The 20,822-nt window shown below is 38.5% G+C and overlaps 1 protein-coding gene across 2 annotated transcripts in view; it reads left to right on the top strand.

Moving 5' to 3' along the window:
- odad2 (outer dynein arm docking complex subunit 2) overlaps positions 1–20,822 on the top strand; it is a 56,458-nt gene that overhangs the window by 4,696 nt on the left and 30,940 nt on the right. For both annotated transcript variants that reach the window (XM_079852078.1, XM_079852079.1), the window contains exons 6-10: positions 560–699; positions 2,024–2,140; positions 12,104–12,324; positions 13,317–13,457; positions 14,803–14,944. In XM_079852078.1, coding sequence (XP_079708204.1) covers positions 560–699; positions 2,024–2,140; positions 12,104–12,324; positions 13,317–13,457; positions 14,803–14,944 — 761 coding nt within the window. The remainder of the gene's footprint in view (positions 1–559; positions 700–2,023; positions 2,141–12,103; positions 12,325–13,316; positions 13,458–14,802; positions 14,945–20,822) is intronic.

Genomic DNA, 20,822 nt, shown 5'->3' with positions numbered 1-20,822 from the left:
ATTCAAATCTCCACAACATGGAAACCATTACATATGTCAGATTTCAGTTTACAAAGAGATTCATCAATTCTTCCTCTTTCCCTGAGGAGAACGGGCAGATTTGCTGTGCTATAACAATCAACTGTTTTTGGAAAAAGGATTGTGGCCTGCAAATTTTGAGTGATGGATGTGGCTTCTTTTGAAAAATGTGTCCCCGTATGCCGAGTAAAATTGGAAGCTTATTTGCAAATAAAGGAGGGGGGGGCCGTGAGGATGCGCAGGGCGGTTTGGAGCATGTGGAGTATCGGCAGGGGTGTTTGGCGAGGGTAATTTATCTTGGGGTTATGCCTGCAGCAGCTCAGTCCTGAAGAACAATCAGTCATCTTCACTGGCTGGGCTACAGGGAACGAGTGTCCATCTGCCCCTGTGGGAGCTTGCACTGTATGTACTTTCCAAAACTGAAGTTTTATTGCAAACTTTTGCTGTTGAGAGGTGACAACAGTGCATTAATTCAACATTTGACACATTATACATATAACAAAATATACAAATCTCTAAAGCATAAATCCTGCCTCCTCAGATTACGTGTTCTCCAATGGTTGTCGCTCTCCTCCCTGGAGGCAGATGGATGGAGATATTTGCTCGCTCATAATTGAGACCTGTGACACAGAGCCCACGCTGTTCATCACTTGCAATACTAGCGGAATTTTCCTCGATGAGGTGAGAAAACTGTCAAGAAAGTAATAACAGTCATTTGGTGCGTCAGTTTTGGATTGCTCTGGGAACACAATTCTCTTGTATGTCAAAGCAAAACACAATTCTGCTACATCATCGGTGTCAAAAATGATGAAATTCAGCTACATAACCTATCATCTCCCTTTAGTAATCAGATTCAGAAATGTGGACATTCCCTCGGTTGATTATATATTGTATTTTTATCAAGAAATCAAGTTTTTGATAAAAATCAAGTGATCGAGTTTGATCATCTTAATAGGGCATATCCCAACAAGCCTGACCTGAGCACATAGCAGATGGAAATTAATGCATCTCATCGGAATGCTGAGTGATGCAATATGAGTTTTATGAATCTGAAACGTGTCAAGCTGTCAAGGGAGCCAATTTTGGTAGACAATTTGAACATACACAATGTGCTCTTAATGTGTTTGAAAGGTATGGTATACAGACACTTTTCCAAAACATGAGGTAAGCGAAACTGAAAAGTTAAGACTTTTCAGTCTTAACAGATATGTGATTCTGTTCCAGATCTGCTTCTCTAGCTGTGTTCAGTGCTTTAAAGCCGCCTCACAGAACTAAATATGTGTGCAATTAATCAAAAGCAACATTTTACACATAATATTTTTCATTCTGATTCAGAGCACCACTTAATTAAGTACATCTGTCTATTTTTATCTTTGTGTTTCTTTCTTAAATCTAATTTCTTTCCCTCCTCCACCTCTCTCTCTCTCTCTCTCTCTCTCTCTCTCTCTCTCTCTCTCTCTCTCTCTCTCTCTCTCTCTCTCTCTCTCTCTCTCTCTCTCTCTCTCTCTCTCTCTCTCTCTCTCTCTCTCTCTCTCTCTCTCTCTCTCTCTCTCTCTCTCTCTCTCTCTCTCTCTCTCTCTCTCAATGTCTATTCTTTTTGGACACTCTTGTCCTCATCTGTGTTCTGTTCAATGCTTTCTGACACTCACCTGTTCATTGTACATTTGAGGTCAGGTTGAATTTACTGCAAATGACAGTAAAGTTAATTGTATAGATTAGACATTTAATCAGAACAAGTCACCTCTAAACCTCAGTGATTAAGTAAGTACCTCCAAGTATAGTTATGTCTGTGCATGTGTGTGAAGCTGATGGTCTTTGTGTGTGGGTTGGGCGTTAATTGTGTTGAACTTTTTCTCTTGCTCTTTCAGTTGTCTTTTTCAAATATGACTCTATGTTTGAGATATGTATTGTAACCCAACGTACATCTCAGCCAGAAAAACTAATACGCCACTGGGAATGTCGTTAATCTCTCTGTTTACACTTGCATTATGATTTGGTTTTCCAGGAAATCAATGGAGAAGGTGGTGAAAACTCCTATAGGAGAATAAGTGAAGCCTACAAAGACCTTGTCACACTGTTGAAAAACATGTCTCCCCATTTTTCTAAGGCTTCTGATGAAAAGGTATTGCTTAACACCACATGAATACAAGAGTTTCATCTCTTTTATCATACGAGTTGTCTTATTCCCTCAATTGTTGGTTTAAAACCAATGATTGCCATTGTTGGGTTTCTATGATAGTTTTTAGTTATTCTCTTCCACTGCACTTGGCTTTAAAATGCTCCAGATGGCGATTTATGAACACGTGACAGTAGTTTCATTATAGTGTCTACTCCACACCACTGGGCTTTAGATTCACTAACCATGCTCTGGGCTATCCAAACATGTGAATTACAGTTAAGATCACAACTTTGGCATTAACACAACTGTGGCATACTTATATAATCCATCCCCTGATGTTAAAAAAGACATTATTGCTTATTAAGAGGTTCGACCTTTGGCATTATAGGCAACACAGGAGGTTGCCTTGGGCGCAAAATGACGGGGCTATTATAGTAAATTGCAGTTCATATGAAAGATTGCAATAATATTTTGGGGGGAGGGGGGTTTGGACAGTTTTCTGGGGGGCACTGTAAAATCTCACCTAGGGCACTAACAGAGCCTGGGCTGGCCCTGCTTACCGTATTAATTCCGCATCTCAGATGGTAGATGGGTTTCTGTATCTACCTAAAAGCACTTGAACCGGTGATACATTTTGTAAGTATTGAATAAGCTTGGACCTCAGCTATGGTGGTCTGGAGAGCCTGAGTGTTCAGGCATCAGAGACAGATGATATCATCATGTGAGAATGCTAAATACATGCAGCCATCAGAGCCAAAGATGTCACCAAAAGGAGAAGTCTGATATTAGTGAAATTGATAGGGTGTCATTGACAGAACATTGCCCCTATAGCAGTCAGTAGAATGTTATGTTGATAAATTGGCCCTCCTTATATGATGTAGATGGGTGCAAGCTAAGATGGCAAGTGCACCAATAGCGTTGTTTTGATTTAGTTATTGTCAAAGTACACTACCGTTGAAAAATTTGGGGTCAAAAAGAAATGAGTTACAATAAAGACATATTTCATAATGTTACAAAATAGGCTATTTCTAATTCAAATAAATGCTATTCTTTTGAACTTTCTATTAATAAAAAAAATATCAATGTTTCCACAAAAATATTAACAGCACAACTGTTTTCAATGTTGATAATAATAATGTTTCAATACTCACAAAACGTATCACCAGTTCAAGTGCTTTTAGGTAGATACAGAAACCCATCTACCATTTGAGATGTGGAATTAATAAGCAGGGCCAGCCCAGGCTCTGTTAGTGCCCTAGGTGAGATTTTATAGCGCCCCCCAGAAAACTGACCAAACCCCCCTCCCCCAAAACATTATTGCAATCTTTCATATGAACTGCAATTTATTATAATAGCCCCGTCATTTTGCAGCGAAGGCAACCTCCTGTGTCGCCTATAATGCCACAGGTCGAACCTCTTAATAAGCAATAATGTCTTATTGTTACCACATTATAATAAACATCTATGTTTGAGCAGATATCCACGAACACAATATTTCATAGTAAACACCGGTCTATATATTATTATATTCATCATGTTAGTGTAAATAAACTCTCATACTAGCCTACTTTTATATAATGCTTTAAAAAAGTATGTTTTATATTAAAGCGCATACAAACATTCTCTTGTCATACATGTATATTTATTTAGCATTTAAAGGTTGCCTACCTGTCTATAGTTCATATTTGAACATGTTTCCGTCGATTTCATACATTTTAGTCTAGCAACAGTTCAACTACAATGTGAAGTTTATGCAACAATAACACTCCAATATAACTCAGAATAGGCTACATTTCTTACCTTAAAATCTTTCTTGTCTTTAAATCGCGTTCTTCTTCTGAGGTAAATCCAATGTAAGCTCACAGCGTGTCTTCCAAACGCGAGGAAAAGCAGAGGAATGATGACGTTTGATTCTTTGTTTAGAGGTAATGAGGGCGTTTACAGCAGGGGTGCCCAATCCTGCTCCTGCCGATCGACTGTCCTGCACAGTTCATCTCCAACCCTAATCAAACACACCTGCCTTTAATTTTCAAGTGATCCTGAAGACCTTAATTGGTTGCTTCAGGTGTGTTTGATTAGGGTTGGAGATGAACTGTGCAGGACAGTCGATCGGCAGGAGCAGGATTGGGCACCCCTGGTTTACAGGTTTGCGTTCCTTCACGTGGACGATTTGCATCTGAATCTCTTTTGCGCGTGTGGTCACATTAGAGCAAATGAGCTCTAGTTGAGATCTTGTTGGTTTCATACAAATTACTTAAACAGAGAACATTTGTTTTCGTTTTTGAATTAGAAACAAACATTTGAATTAAAAGTACACACTTAAATGTTTATAAAGATATATTGCTCATAAATGTGTGACAAGTATTCGCTGAGTTTTGTTTCAGTTTATAGACGTGCTCAAGAAAATAGTTCACGGAGACGGAGAGTCAGAAAGCACACCCTGTTTGTTTTCTTTATTTTACAAAAGCACAATGTTTTGTTTTTATTGTAAGTGGACACACAAAAGTAGACATCTTATTTTTTCTTTTTTTTTTTTTCTGTATGACCATAAATGACGGAGTAATTTAAATCTATTGTGCTATTATGTGAAGAAAATCCAGCAAAACGCACCGGCACGTTTGTCGACCCCTAAGGGTTAAGCCCCAGATTAGCATATTTAAAATGATTTCTGAAGGATCATGTGACCCTGAAGACTGCAGTGAAAATTCACCTTTGCCATCTCAGGTCTACATTACATTTTCAAATATATTAATAATATTTCACAGTATTACCGTTTTTATTGTATTTTTGTTCAAATAAATGCAGCATTGGTCAGCAAAGGCCTGTAGTGTTCACACCAAGGACGATAACGGCACAGAGAAACAATATCGTTTGGAATCTCTTTCAGAACAATTTTTTTCCAGCTGATGAACGATGAAAACATTGACAGCCAATCAGAATCCATCCTGCTTTAAAGAGCTTGAGCATTTAAAACAACAGACAACAAAACTGCGGCGTGTGCTTAGAATAGAATGATATTGTGCATTGGTGTGGACACTTATGTAGTTATCATACTTATCTTTATAGTTATCGTTCTTGATAAGAATGGGCCTTAAGAGATTCTTTTGAAAAACTTTTGTGTCCACTTTTGAACTTTTGAACATCAGTGTACATTTAGATAATCACATATATTAATTTAAGAAAAACTGTCTAAGCCTTAGATGTGTGTAATGCTCCGACACATGCATGGAGCACTAGACTATTGTGTTCCGTTATCTCCTCTCTCATTGATTGTTGTTTCTCCAGCATTTGTTAAAGGGGGGGGTGAAATGCTCATTTTCACTCAATCTCCTGTTAATCCTGAGTACCTATAGAGTAGTATTGCATCCTTTATATCTCCAAAAAGTCTTTAGTTTTATTAAATTTACAAAAGACAGATAGGCTGTACCGAGTTTTTCCGGAAAAAAACCGAGCGGCTGGAGGCGGGCCGTGTGGGCGGAGCTAAAGCTGTGCTAACCGAGCTAACAACAACACAGAGAGACATTTTAAGCAGTTTACTCACCACCTGCAATCGCAAACCTTTATCATTGTGTCTGCTCGATCCTTAAGCATTAGATGATCTGCAAATCCGTCGATCTGGGCTTATAAAACAATCAACGTCGAAATGCAGGGAACAAACAGTCTCGCACAACTCCGTTTTTGCCCCGGAAAAACAATCTGCATCCACTGTTCCTAACGCTGGGTTCTTTGGGAATCTGTGCAGGGGTGTCTTGCCCTGGCTGGCAACCAAAAACACACTTCTTTGGTGAGCTGAGCAGAGCGCTTTGATGAGGTAACGTACTGCTTTCGCTCTCTCTCTCTCTCTCTCTCTTCTCTGTCTGGTCTACGAGTGCGCGCGCGCCCGCGGAGAAGTGCCCTTAGGACCCGTATAAGGAAATTACGTTACATCTGACGTCACACATGCCCATACTCGAAAAAAACTTTCCGAAACTTGTGACAAACCGGAAGGACAATTTTTGGCACAGAAATACTCCTTCAAACGTACAATTTAATTTTTGAAACTTTGTCCATGTTTAGCATGGGAATCCAACTCTTTAACAGTGTAAAAAACTCAGTATGCATGAAATAGCATTTCACCCCCCCTTTAATAAAGGCATGAATGTAAAATAATAATAATTTATCACGTGATTTTCTTTAAAAAGAAGGGGGAAAAAAAAGAACACACATTAACCATGTAGATTACCCATTTAGTTATTCATTTTAAATTCCAAATATTTGCTAAACAGACTCAGGGGAAGAAGCCAATACTTAGAAACATAGACACAAAAACAGCACAGCTGTCCTTCAACTGGCAGCAGTGTGTTCCTGCTCGCTCCTCAGCCTAAGATTAATCACAGCTGAGAAGAAGAGAGCAAAGGGAAAGAGGGGACAAGCTAATGTCTATACTTCTCTCAGTGTGTAAAGTGTCTGCTTGTCACAATAACCAAGAGAGAGACAGATTAAGAGACTGAGCGAGAGAGAGAGAGAGAGAGAGAGAGAGAGAGAGAGAGGGAGTTCTTTCCTCTGTCATTGTGCTATTTTTCACATCACCACAGTGTGAAAGAATGTGAGAACAGGCCAGTTAGTCAGACCTCTCTGAATAAAGTAAAAGATAAATTAACAAATTGGGTTTCCGATAATGGCCTCAAGATGTGGTAAAAAGTGTTTATTGTTTGAGAAATTATATCCTATTTCTCATCAGTGACACAGTGTATTTGTTGGAAAAATGTTTTGTTCTACAGCACCAAATATTTAGACCTTTCTACATGAGATTTTAAAGACAAGAATTATATCAAAATTAATTTTTAAATATACAACATCTTTAAGAAATTACCATTTTCTTTTCTTTTTTTTTTTGTGTGCAATTTTTGGCTGGCTCAATATTGTCCAGATTTGTCTTCAGCTTCATCAGTAGCAGAGCACAGTAAATGCCTTTTTTGTTGATGCAGACAAAAGGTTTCCTCCAACTTGTACTTTTCTTTTCTTAAAACAAAACCTTCAGATCCACGCTAATGTTTTATGCCGACCGTTGGCGGTTTTATAACCAACATAATTCTGTCCTTGAGCAATATAAACGGAAACTCCATCATCGAGACAGATTTCTCTTTATGTTCGTTGCTAAATGATGGTGATGTTATCTCTCGCCGATATAGTTTGCAGATGGAAAATGAAGGCAGACAGAAAGATTACTGCTGTACCATATAGTAATGGTTATTGTCTAGTGCTACTCTGCCGGTGTAAAAACCTCTGTCTGGTGTTCCCGTCAGTTACATTGAGGACAGAAAGTATAAAATGTTCCTTTCATCTATTTATTGTGCATTCAGAGCCAGTTTTCAGACACAAAATAAGCCTGCTGCAGACTTTTAACTTTACTCTCAGCAGAGATGTCCAAGTTAAACTCTTCATCTACCTCATTTGAAGAACAGTTCCCATGAGTCTGTGCTCAGTAGCTCTGCTCACCTTCCATAACTCTCGCCTCTGATAAATGTTCGGTCTAAGTGTGCTATCATTCTAAAGCTCTAAAAAAACTGAATGAGCTGAAGTAGAGCTATATGCTATACTTGTTTATTTGACACAATGTCATTTACACATGTCCCTGGATCAACATCCTTTGTAGGTCCTAGAACAACATCCATATCGACCAATCAAAGCCCATAACACTCTAAAAGCATAAGGCAGTGATTGATTAATGGGAATGTTGTTTCAGGAACAACAAAGGATGTTGATACGGGAACACGTCCTACTTGTGTAAATCATGTTCGGCTGTTTATTTGGTACATTATAGTGATGGTCATAATTGATATTGCTGAAAAGCGTAAGAATATTGTTGCCAACATTTTTTGGGGATAATACCATTCTTATCGAGACAGGAAATGCCACTTTAGGAAATTTAAGACCTGATTGAAAGTGCCTACTGTTAACCTACTGAACAGATGTTGCACTTCTGGTGTGATTTTTCTACAATGATTTTTCCTGGCCATGTTGCCTTTGGCTTGTTCAGTGGGGGTATTAAGGCACTATTTTCTGCAAAGCTGCTTTGAAACAATATGTATTACTGAAGAAAAGGAATGAGGTGGATATTCTCAGTGCGGTTTTAGTGTTTGGTTTTTGAACAAGGCTGGATATGTGCTAGCAGGTTGAGTTCGATTATTGGTGGCAGTGAGGAGAAAGACTTTATTATTCTTTGAAGTGATGATGCCAGGCAGGCGGTTCAGCGTGCAAGCGTTTGTGTATAAAAATGCCCACCAGACTTTCATGTTTTATTATGCAAGCAGGCGGGAGCTCAACCATGAGCGCTAGCAGCTGATGGGTGATGGACAGAGGCCGTAAAGAGAGGGCCATAAAAGTAGTGTGCTTAGACACAAATCAAACCCCTCTTTGTTCTCCATATTTTACATTGGTTCCTTGTTTTCTAGATTTCATCAGTTTGCTTTTCTCTGTCTGTCTAACCATTTCTTTCTCATGTCTTCCAAACACATTTCTACAAGGCTACATGTGAGAGTTCTCCTTTTTACTCAATACTCTCATCACCTTCTACAAATAGACATTTATCCACCTGAAACGAACCCGTTACGTTAGGGTGCATGTTGATTTGAGAGCAGATTATACTTTTAGCTGCACTATGGGACTCTTGTAGCGTGAAAAGTTCAGCAGAGAATAGGCTCTGGATTGCGGCCTGAGTTTTCTGTAATAAGTCTCAGACACGCTCTGGTCCTTCAGCCATCAGTCAACCACCGGACCGTGATTATTCAGCCCAGAAATCCTCAGCACACACCAGCTCTTAGCCAAATCCAACAGGCCTAATCTCCTAACATATCAGCTGCATGAGGAACCGATGCATTTTCATACAGTACTTTAATTAGATCAGACACTTTTAATCAAACATGCACAGCCAGGGCTGAGCAGAAGGTGACGCTCATAAGGGAAAAGATATTGTACTCTGCTGCTTTGTCAGACTGGGATAGGAAGACTGTCACTCTGTTCCAAAACCTAGTAAGCTAGTGATAGTAAGGAATACGGATATAAATACACTGTCTGTCGATTCAGTAGGTGTTTATATATATATATATATATATATATATATATATATATATATATATATATATATATATATATATATATATATATATATACACACACACTCACCTAAAGGATTATTAGGAACACCATACTAATACTGTGTTTGACCCCCTTTCGCCTTCAGAACTGCCTTAATTCTACGTGGCATTGATTCAACAAGGTGCTGAAAGCATTCTTTAGAAATGTTGGCCCATATTGATAGGATAGCATCTTGCAGTTGATGGAGATTTGTGGGATGCACATCCAGGGCACGAAGCTCTCGTTCCACCACATCCCAAATATGCTCTATTGGGTTGAGATCTGGTGACTGTGGGGGCCATTTTAGTACAGTGAACTCATTGTCATGTTCAAGAAACCAATTTGAAATGATTCGAGCTTTGTGACATGGTGCATTATCCTGCTGGAAGTAGCCATCAGAGGATGGGTACATGGTGGTCATAAAGGGATGGACATGGTCAGAAACAATGCTCAGGTAGGCCGTGGCATTTAAACGATGCCCAATTGGCACTAAGGGGCCTAAAGTGTGCCAAGAAAACATCCCCCACACCATTACACCACCACCACCAGCCTGCACAGTGGTAACAAGGCATGATGGAACCATGTTCTCATTCTGTTTATGCCAAATTCTGACTCTACCATCTGAATGTCTCAACAGAAATCGAGACTCATCAGACCAGGCAACATTTTTCCAGTCTTCAGCTGTCCAATTTTGGTGAGCTTGTGCAAATTGTAGCCTCTTTTTCCTATTTGTAGTGGAGATGAGTGGTACCCGGTGGGGTCTTCTGCTGTTGTAGCCCATCCGCCTCAAGGTTGTGCGTGTTGTGGCTTCACAAATGCTTTGCTGCATACCTCGGTTGTAACGAGTGGTTATTTCAGTCAAAGTTGCTCTTCTATCAGCTTGAATCAGTCGGCCCATTCTCCTCTGACCTCTAGCATCAACAAGGCATTTTCGCCCACAGGACTGCCGCATACTGGATGTTTTTCCCTTTTCACACCATTCTTTGTAAACCCTAGAAATGGTTGTGCGTGAAAATCCCAGTAACTGAGCAGATTGTGAAATACTCAGACCGGCCCGTCTGGCACCAACAACCATGCCACGCTCAAAATTGCTTAAATCACCTTTCTTTCCCATTCTGACATTCAGTTTGGAGTTCAGGAGATTGTCTTGACCAGGACCACACCCCTAAATGCATTGAAGCAACTGCCATGTGATTGATTGATTAGATAATTTCATTAATGAGAAATTGAACAGGTGTTCCTAATAATCCTTTAGGTGAGTGTGTGTGTATATATATATATATATATATATATATATATATATATATATATATATATATATATATATATATATATATATATCAGCACGGATGGGATTAAATTGATCAAATGTTTCTTGAGCACCAAATCAGCATATTTTAATGATTTCTGAAGGACCATGGGACACAAAAGGCTGCTGAAAATTTTTGAATCACAGGAATAAATTATATTTGAAAATGTATTAAAATAGAAAACAGTTCTTTTAAATGGTAATAATATTTCACAATAGTACTATTTTTACTGTATTTTTGATCGAATGAATGCAGCCTTGGTCTTCTGAATGGTAGTGAAATATTATTATATTAAAATAGTATACATTTATATATTATATTATGTAAAGCATAATCATTTGTGTATATGTGCTTTTTAGAGTATTGCAACATTCCTCTCATGTTGCCTGTATTGAAATCAATTGTGAGTCTCATTAATAGTAGTCAGCACAATATGTTTTGGAATAGACCTCTTTTGTCTTGCAAATTTCTTTCCTTGTCATCTTCATATTTGGATGTTGCAGTAGTTTGAGGTTTTCTATTACTTGATATTCAGGCTTCTGTTTGGGGTGCCATACTGGAGAGTTAACTCGCCCTACTTGTTCTTGGACTCGGTTTATTACTTCAATTATAAAATTAAAGGTGGGTGGAGTGGTGTGAGGAAATGGATATAACTTTGGCTGTTCTTAACTTTGGCCTTCTTTCGACCAAACAAGCTCATGAAAGGCACAACGTGTGCTTAGCCCAGCTGGATCCACAGCAAGTCCCTTGTGCCATATTAAAAGCTTTTTCCCTTGTGTACTCTTTCTGAACTCTTCCTCGCTCATACTCTTCTCTTTTCCTCTCACCGTTTCTGTTTCTCACTCCTGCTCTGTACATCTCTCTAAAAGATGGAACCAATGAAGGGCTGATGGTGAGGCATAGCAGGTGCCTGTGGATTTTTCCTGCCTCTTAACCATTCATATGTCTCCTGTTGAGCTTCTCACAGAAGAAATAAAGAAGTGGGAGAGAGAGAAAGATAGAGTCCTTCACAGTTTCAGAAAATCATTGTTGCGTTACTTTGCCACAAAGACTTCACTTAATGTGTGCCAAACTGCCAGCCTGCAGTTCAAGAATGTACAGAAACAATAAACTTCTCATATTGTATAGGCAATTAACATAAGAAACTTTGGAAATGTGTTTCTATTTTGTCATTATTCTCATAACTCAAAGGCAGGATTGTTTTTCTGGCAGTGGACTGTGGAGAAAGGCTGTATTATATAAATGTTCAGGGATACAAATTCATAAGTGGGATTTAGTTTTTATACGTCTCTTTCTTAGAATAAGAAGGCTGCGCTAGCTCAGAGATGACTGTGTGATGTGCCTCCCCAATAAAGAGACAATGTGTCAAAATGTAGAATGGAAAATATGTTTTGCTAAGCTAAGAGTGCTTTCATGAAGAACGTTGTTGAACAAAAAATGCTTAAGAAAAATAACTCTTTTAAGTCCCAAGGCTCTACATTTGGTGCAGAGGTTCTTTTCCTTACTATCTTGTTTCATTTTTATTCATTGTCTTCTACAGGACTTTGCCATTCAAGATGTGCCATCCACTAAAAAGATTCTACATGTGGAAATGGTTGATGCAGAGGAAACAGGCCAAACCCTGAAGTCTTACGACCATGAGGAAAAGAATGTGCTTGAGAAGGCGAGACATCAGCTTGTGCGGAACAAGCCGGGCGGTAGGAAGAAGAAATTAGAACCATCTTTGAAATGGAAGAACCTTGGCCTGGCGTCCCCATTTGAGTAAGTGATAATTCCAAACACCAATGGATGTCTTTTGAAGAGACACAAAAAAGCCATCACAGCATGAACATCAGAGGTCACTGACTCTGGGCTAGCTGATGTTTGCTGGAGTGCATGTGGCTTGTCTACAGTATGTACTGTACAGATGCAAAGTTCAGTAGTCATTCAGAATTCAAGAGATGGTTAAATGTCATATTTGTGGCTCTATTGATATTGATGAAGTATTTTGAATGTTAAAATAGGGGTCCCCTGGAAAAAAGGTTGGGAACCACTGATCTAGCAAACAAATCAGCCTCTTTGGCTGTTTCAACACTTGTTACTGGTAAACCTCCTCTGAACAGTCATCTAAGATTTCCAAAACAATAATCTTTTGTTTTGGAGAAATAAGAATTTCCCAGATGTGAAAATGTACTTCAGTGTTCTGCCTTTTGCAGCAAAAGAACCAAATTTGCATTCAGATGATCTAAGGTTTCTCTGTAAGCTGCCACAATACTTGAAACCCACGAAGACTGAAACAGACAATATTACATGATTGGAGAGAAAACATATAGAAAAATAATTAAGGGTCAGGGAAAAGTAACAAAGATGCAAGCTAATCCTCTTTTAAAAAACATTGTATCTGAAACATCCACATAGTCCTATTGTAATACTTGTGTGGCAAAAATAAAATATCAGAGTAGACATACAAAGCATAAAATACATTATGTAACCTCATAATGTGAATTTAAAATGAACTTTTTTGGACTTCGCAAAGCAAAAACAAAGAAAGTCGACATCATTATGTTTTTATTTCTTTTTCGAATGTCACGTATATCAACTTCTCAAACGAGAGAAGAATGTAGGGTGGGACTTGATTTTGTCCATCTAGAATTGATTGGATAATTAATAATAAACACTGCAATGTTCTATAGAAATAAAATAATTGTAATTTCATGGCTTTAAAGTGTATAAACGTGTGTTAATAAGTGTCTGATTGTTGTCGTTTTTTCCAGTGAGGCAGAGGAGAAGGCCAGAAAGAGCAGAGAAAGCAAGAGGATCCTGGAATACGGCACAAAGTCACCAGCATCAGAGAACAAAAAAAAAGCCAATTTTTCTGGATCGTCTCTGCCAGGCTGCCAGTCTTCTCAAAAAATGTATGCCACAATCTCAGTCCACAGAAATAGCTTTTTCATTGTACATGTGGTATTTCCTCTGAGGTAAAAACCTAACCATTGCAATGGGATCTGAAAAAACCCTCTCCCGAGAACACGCATAATTCAATTACTCTTTATTCTCCTGGCCAAACATAAAAAAAAACTTATCCAATCACTGAATTGGAAATAAAGGCTCACTTTCAGGGCAAATTATTTCAGCTGTGGATAAGTATTCATTTTATAGCCTTTAATAAGGCATGGATGAAGCAGCCGTTCAGGTTGGTGTGCACACGGAACGGTCCTCTGGTGCTACTGGGAGTAGCGGTCTGTAATAACCGCTTGTGCCTGAGCCACTGATAACCCTGTTCCTTCTTCTGACTCCTCTCTGTCTGTTTGGCGATGGTGAGCGAAAACTCCAGCTGTCCCCATAACATCCACTGCCAGAGTACACAGTCCTGCCTGTAAGGAGCTCCGGGTGTAGCCGCAGCTTCTCTTTTTCCTGCCGTTTTAAATCAGTGATGCACACAAAAAACAGTGTAGCGTTCTGAAGAACATTTGGTTGTGTTCATGGTACACAAACACAAAATGAATGTAATGTATATCACACAAAGCCAGCAAACTTACAATCGTTCGCATTGCAAAACACATTCCACACTTCAAGTAAGTGACTAGCACCGAAAGAGACGAGTACGCTGCTGTCCGACAATACAGTTATCCCCTGGAAAACATATCTGAGTCCCTCTGGCCTCTTCTCCTTGTGTACCGAGTTTCATGACTCGTTTCACGATACATTCATTTCAGTAGCCTGATCCGCTTTAACGGCCATCTGCGTTTGTGCGTGCGTGTATGAGTTTGCGATGAAAGAGTTCAGAAATGCACTGATGACCACTCCAGTCTTCCTCTCTCTCTGTTGCTCTGTCTCTGTTCTCTCCATCCCATGCCGTTTAATTTGATGCCATGGCTTAAGATGACACTTCAAATACACCCCTGAGTTTGATGGCCGTTTTGTCCATGGGTTTGAGCATGAGGCCTTTCAGAGAGCAATAATTCATTCCACATTGGATTCAGAGAGATTTTACCAGAGCTTTGAGAGATTGGGCTGTGTGGTTTGGCTTGCACCTGCTCCGACTCTCCTCCGATTTGATGTATATGTATATGTATGTTTGCTCTATTTATTAGAGAAAGCACTTTTTCTATAATGTCCTGTTATGTATGGATAGTTCTCGTTTCTATCCTGAGAAAATTCTGTGGGAGAGTACTTCTCACAGTGTGTGTCTGAGAGACATAAAATTGTTGGCCAGCTTGAATATTAATACGTCTAATAGGTGCGTGTGTGTGTGCATAGTAAAACCCCAGGAGTTGATGACTTCAGCGAGAGTTCATCAGAGGATGAGGAAGATGAGGAACAGCCCGAAAGACGTGCCGAGAACGCCACCGACCTGCCCTCGGAATACTGGCAGATCCAGAAACTAGTCAAATACTTAAAGGTAATAAAACACATTTGCTTGTATAAATGCACACACCAACATGCATCAATACCAGGGCTGTCATGATCTCATATTTTCACTTCACGATTATCATGGGCAAAATAATTCACTATAAAAATACTATTGCGATATCTATGGAGATTTTAATTTACAAAAAATTATGCTATCAGTCACATTCATCTTTAACTTTAATTTGTTTTTTTCACAAAAAAAGGAATCACACTAAAAATATGAGTGTAGGGAGACGAAGAAAGAGTTTGTAACCATAACTGTACAAATACCTAGTAAAAGAACTGACTGCTGACTGGGGTGTCCAACACCCCTAATCTGTCCAAAATCGCATACTGTCTAGTAGGCACATTTGGTTGGAGATTTACTTGACCATTAAAAAAGTATGTTCTATATAGCATGAATAATGGGTAGTATGAATTAAATTCAGACATTTTATATCCGCCATGTTGTCACTGTCACATGACCTACCAGCATCAGTTACACTGCATCACTGCCGTTCACAACTTTCCCATGGCATCATGGGATAGTAAAGTGTCGATCAAATGTGCACTCCAGAATCTTGGCAGAAGTAGTAGGTCATCCGGGTACATTACTCTTACTGTTTTTCGTATATAATGAATTTGGACATACTGCTCTTTTGCTGTACTATTTTTGCATACAATATAGTATGGAAGTAGGCATATTTGGACAAAGTGAGTAGAGTGTCTTGCTATCATCTCCGACGACAAGATTTGGTACTATAGTTGTAGCTAAACACTGGCTGTGTCTGATATCGCCCCTATACTAATTGAGGAAACAACAACCTGTAGTGATCTCCGAAACTATAGTGGACTTATTCAACCCCACAATGCACCACAGTAATGAGTGTACAACCGATGTATGCTCAATGGCTAGAGAATACCCATAATGCACTGAGATTCGCACGCCAAATAAATTCCCACGTCTCGCCAGAAGATGTCACACGCAGCTGAACCCTCCATCCATCCATTTTCCTAACCGCTGGTCCAATGTGGGTACAGCGTAATTTCATACAGGTATAAATTCCTTTTTGATTGATTATCAAATTGTATAATTAAGGTTTATACAGTTTCCTTGACAGAGTTCTCTTACTACTGGAGCTGCTAGTTTTGCAACATTTCAAAAAATTACAAACTAAGGACAAACTATGCAAAAGCGGTAGCCCTTTCGTCACACTCAGTATTTCTCGTTTTCATTTACTAGAACTATATTTGTGGACTTATGTGGGGAATAGTGAATGAAGGGTATAGGGGTGATTGTGGACACAGCAACTGTGATGAAATAATCTTCTTTTTAATGACAGTTGGCTACCAGCGTTTAGGTGCAATACTGCCACCTACTGTGTTGGAGTGTCAATCGGTTACTGATGCTGGATTATTTACAATATTATCATATGTGTAATATGAACATGATTGCAATATTTCATCACTCTTACATCACTGTTATAGTGAATACATATAGTATATTGCGACACCCCTAGTCAATACATTAAAAAGGGGTTTACAAAGAACTAAATTGAAAGCAAAATTGATCTCACATTAACGTGAGAATAAAATTAAAAGTAATTCAAAGACATATTATCTCCTTTTACAATAGCCTATAGTAAATAATTTATAGAAGGCATAGGCCTACTGTAGATTAAAAGGGCACTGATGTTAAACACCAGAGGACACAGCATGTACACATTTTTAAAAAGATGATCTTAAGTGTAGTGAGCAATAAATCATGTAAAGAAAAACATCCAAGTAAAGTTCAGCCGTAGGTAGATATTTTTAGCCCAGTAAAACACAGGATAATGAATGTGATTTTCCCTATGGGAGGTGCTCATCCTCTACCAAACGTCAGGAAAAAAAGCATTTGATAACAAAATCCTGTTTGATTTTGGAAAGCGTTTGGAAAGTAGATTTGTAAAGTTCGTTCTTTCTTTTTTTTTGATTTGTGTGAGGTGTTTGGGGATGCGTTTGTTACAGTGCTGTTTTCAACTATAGACAGGATGTGTTTGTAACGTGCCCTTCCTAGCATTCTATCTGTCTGGAAACCACAGTTCTTATTTATGAGGGTTTGTCCAGTAGCGCTCTTATAATGTCATTACCATCAGAAGCCGAAACACAGTCCGTGCCAAACTAAATATCTGTTTTATTTTTGGAGTGAAGGTTCAGTTTTTCTCCTCCCCTCTGTCTTTTCTTCTGCTCTTTTCCAGGGTATAGACATGCGTTTGTATTTCTGGGAGATTACGCTTCTATAAGGTGATGCATGAATGATCGGACTTGTGTTTAATGGCTGTTTATCTAGGGATATTTTTGCAGTCTACATTACCTGAACTGTACATTTACATGTCTTCATGTTTGCCTTTCTGTACACATGTACGGAGGGCAGTTTGCACCAGTGACTACATCCTTTCATGATGTGTTAGTGCTATATTAATAAATCGTGCATGTCTTTAGACCGCAAAACATATTACACACACCAAACTCCATTCAGTTATTGCCTGGATGGGTCAAAGAACGAGCGTTGAGTATAACTGCACGTTCACACATTCACAGACGCACTTTGTAACTGCGTCAGTGTGTAGAGGAGGTGGCCACAGGCTGTTTGTCTCACCAGATTCGGCCCAACTGCCTCATTAGCTTGAATTAGAGAAACATGGCAGCCAAACAAAGTTGCATAGAAACATTTTCTCACCCTCTCCCTTCTTCCAATTACCCAATTCTGCTCCTTGTTAATCGCTTGCAAGTAAGTGAAATACTAGTGCTCTTATACATTGAAAAAGTGTGTGCAATTTTTGCCAATGTAATTAACTCAACTTATTTTTGAGTCATTTTAACTTAAAGGTTGCAGTGTCTGTGTCTGCTCAGGAAGTAAAGCCTAAATCTGGATCTCTCTCACTGCAGCGGCTTATGCCTCACTTACAGAGAGTTTCTCACAGAATAGAAGACTGAGAAATAATCTTTCAGAATAATAATGTGCACAAATAAAAGGCTTTAGATGTTTTAAAATGATCCTCTGCATGGAATACATTTACAGCTACAGTTTTTTGTTTGCATAGTGGCAGAAGTTGAAATTCCAGTCAGAATAGAACAGTTGTTTTTTGTAACCAGAGTAACGTCCACATCTTATGTCACATGGCCATTATGAGGTCTTGCTCCATCTACTGGACAAAGTGAGTACAAAATTGAATGTGTGTCAGACCAAGCTGCTGGTACACCTCATTTCAGTCCTGTATGATGCAGTGATGCCAAACAGATTGCTTTTCTGAATTTTCTGACTTTCTTTAGCCTTACAGAAATGAATAAAACATTTTTTGTTTTTTTTAAAGGTGCACACTCAAATGTGATGGCCGATAGTATTATCACTATTATCTCTTTACCTCTATTACGGCCAATGTAACATTCACTACCATTCAAAAGCTTAGAAAAACAAGTAAGGATGTTTTTGAAAGAAGTTTCTTATGCTTACCAAGGCTGCATTATTTGATCAAAAACTAATATTGTGAAATATTATTACAATTTAAAATAACTGTTTTCAATTTTAATATATTTTAAAATGTAATTTATCCATTTGATAGTAAAGCTGAATTTTCAGCAGTCATTACTCTAGTCTTCAGTGTCACATGATCCTTCAGAAATCATTCTGATATGCTGATTTGGGGCTCAAGAAACAAGAAAATGTTGTGCTGCTTAATATTTTCTTTAAGCACATATTATCTTTACATTTCTTTTCAGGATTCTTTGATGAATTGAATTTTGGTGAATGTCTTAAATGTCTTTACTGCCACTTTTGTTCAAATCAATGCATCCAATGCATTTAAAGTCATATTAAAATATTGATTATATTAATATTAATATTAAAAGTATTATTTTCTTTCAAAAACCTTATTGACCCAAGACTTTGAAACAGTTGTGTGATGAGTGCATCAGTTTGTCAATAAAGTGGTATCATTAACCATAAGAGTCAGCAATTGAAATTTACATAAAGAATGGCATAACATTATCTACAGCAGACACCCATCTGATGGGTTTGAGTGTGTGTGTGTGTGTGTGTGTGTGTGTGTGTGTGTGTGTGTGTGTATGTATATGCATGCAAGTAAAGGTGCTCGTAAAAATACGCTGTGGATATGCTGTTTTGCATCAAGTTAATACTGTCCATTAAATCTGATATCTCTTTGCTCTTAAATCTAGACGAGGCGGCTCTGCTCTGTGGCTCTATGGCTCTCTTTGTGTAAATCATTTATACAGCTGTCTTTATCTTGCTCTGGAGAGCTGGCTGCTTAATTGAGGATAAATGATAATGATCAGACCTCAGTCAGATTCTCTATAAATTAACTATAATGTGTATATCATACACAACACTCGTGCCAGAATGAACATTCACATTCTCTTTTTCTAATACCTCTTTGTTCTCGTTGACTCTGATACTTTCTTTCCTTTTTCTTTCTGCCCTCTCAATTTTCTCCCGAGCATCAGTACAGCTTTGTTTTATTCTTAAGTTTTATTTATATATCCATCCTCTCTGTTTGTCTTTTCCTCCTTTTTCCTTTCTGCTTTCATTCTCTATGTCTCTGTGCTTCTGTGTTTTGCTCTTCAGGAGAATTTGTTAATTTTCTGAGCTCCATCTGCAATGGGCAGGATTTATGAATGCTGGCTCATTCTGCACAGTTTTGTGCTGAATGTTTAAGTATTCTTTCCTCAGGATAGGTTTTTATGGTGACATGCAGCTTGTGCTGTCTTTGGGACCTGCTTTCCTGTTCTGAAACAGAACTACAATCTATCTGCTCTTTCTGTATTTTTGTGACACCTAAATTATTTCAAATGCCACTAGACGTGGCTATTAATTGAAGGCAAATGTTTTCAACAAGTGGAAAGCAATGCAAGAAGCTTTTTAGCCTTGATCACAGATGAATGTAAAGCTTTCTCCCCAACATTTGTCTGAAGACGTTTGAACCTTTTGAGGTCTGAGGTGTTTTCTGGGCCTTGGAGATGTTTTGACATGTCCTGACATTTGAGCTTATTTCAGTTACTTAAAACATTTCCATGGCTAAAGTCTGATTACACTGTATTCAGCACAAACTACAATCATATGTGAGTATCATGTATGTAAACGTTTGTATTTTTGAGAGAACGTTTGTCTGCTTAGTGAAAAATATTTGTAACCACTGAAATACATTTAACCATTTAGGAGATGCTTATCCAAAGCGACTTACAAATGAGGAGGACAATAGAATCAATCAAACAAACAATAGGGCAACAATATGCAAGTGCTGTGACTAGTCCCAGCTAGTCTAGCACAAGTACACGTATATAATAATATATATATATAATAGTAAGTGTTAGTATTAGCCGTTTCTTGAAAATGGTTAAAGACTCATTAGCTCCGGTTGAGTTAGGCATGTCATTCCACCAGCACTGAACAGTCAAGGTAACGGTCCATGAAAGATGTTGTGCCTCTTTGGGATGGCACCACAAGGCGCAGTTCACTTGCAGGATGCAAGCTTATGGAGGGAACATAGATCTGAAGTAGTGAGTTGTGAGTAGGGGTGCAGAGCCAGTGGTTGTTCTGCAACAAGGCCATAAAACACATACTGAACATTCACAAGACTTTTGAGAACTGGATCTTGTAGCCTAGTTTTTTCACTACACAATGATATGAAAATCATCCTGCCCACTTATTCACATAAAACAAGACCCTCCCCTAATGGGCCTATCAAGGTGGATGTGGCCGTGGCTAAAAGAAAGAATGCGAGGAGATTAAAATATTTTTTTTTTTGCTTGCTTGTATTTTATTTACAAAAGAAAATAATCAAAATATACATAATGAAGGTCAAATGCACAAAGGCACAGCTTTTTTAAAG

The sequence above is a fragment of the Squalius cephalus genome (genome assembly GCF_949319135.1).
Source record: "Squalius cephalus genome assembly, chromosome: 19".
NCBI lineage: Eukaryota > Metazoa > Chordata > Actinopteri > Cypriniformes > Leuciscidae > Squalius > Squalius cephalus.
This window is presented reverse-complemented; position numbering and strand designations above follow the sequence as displayed.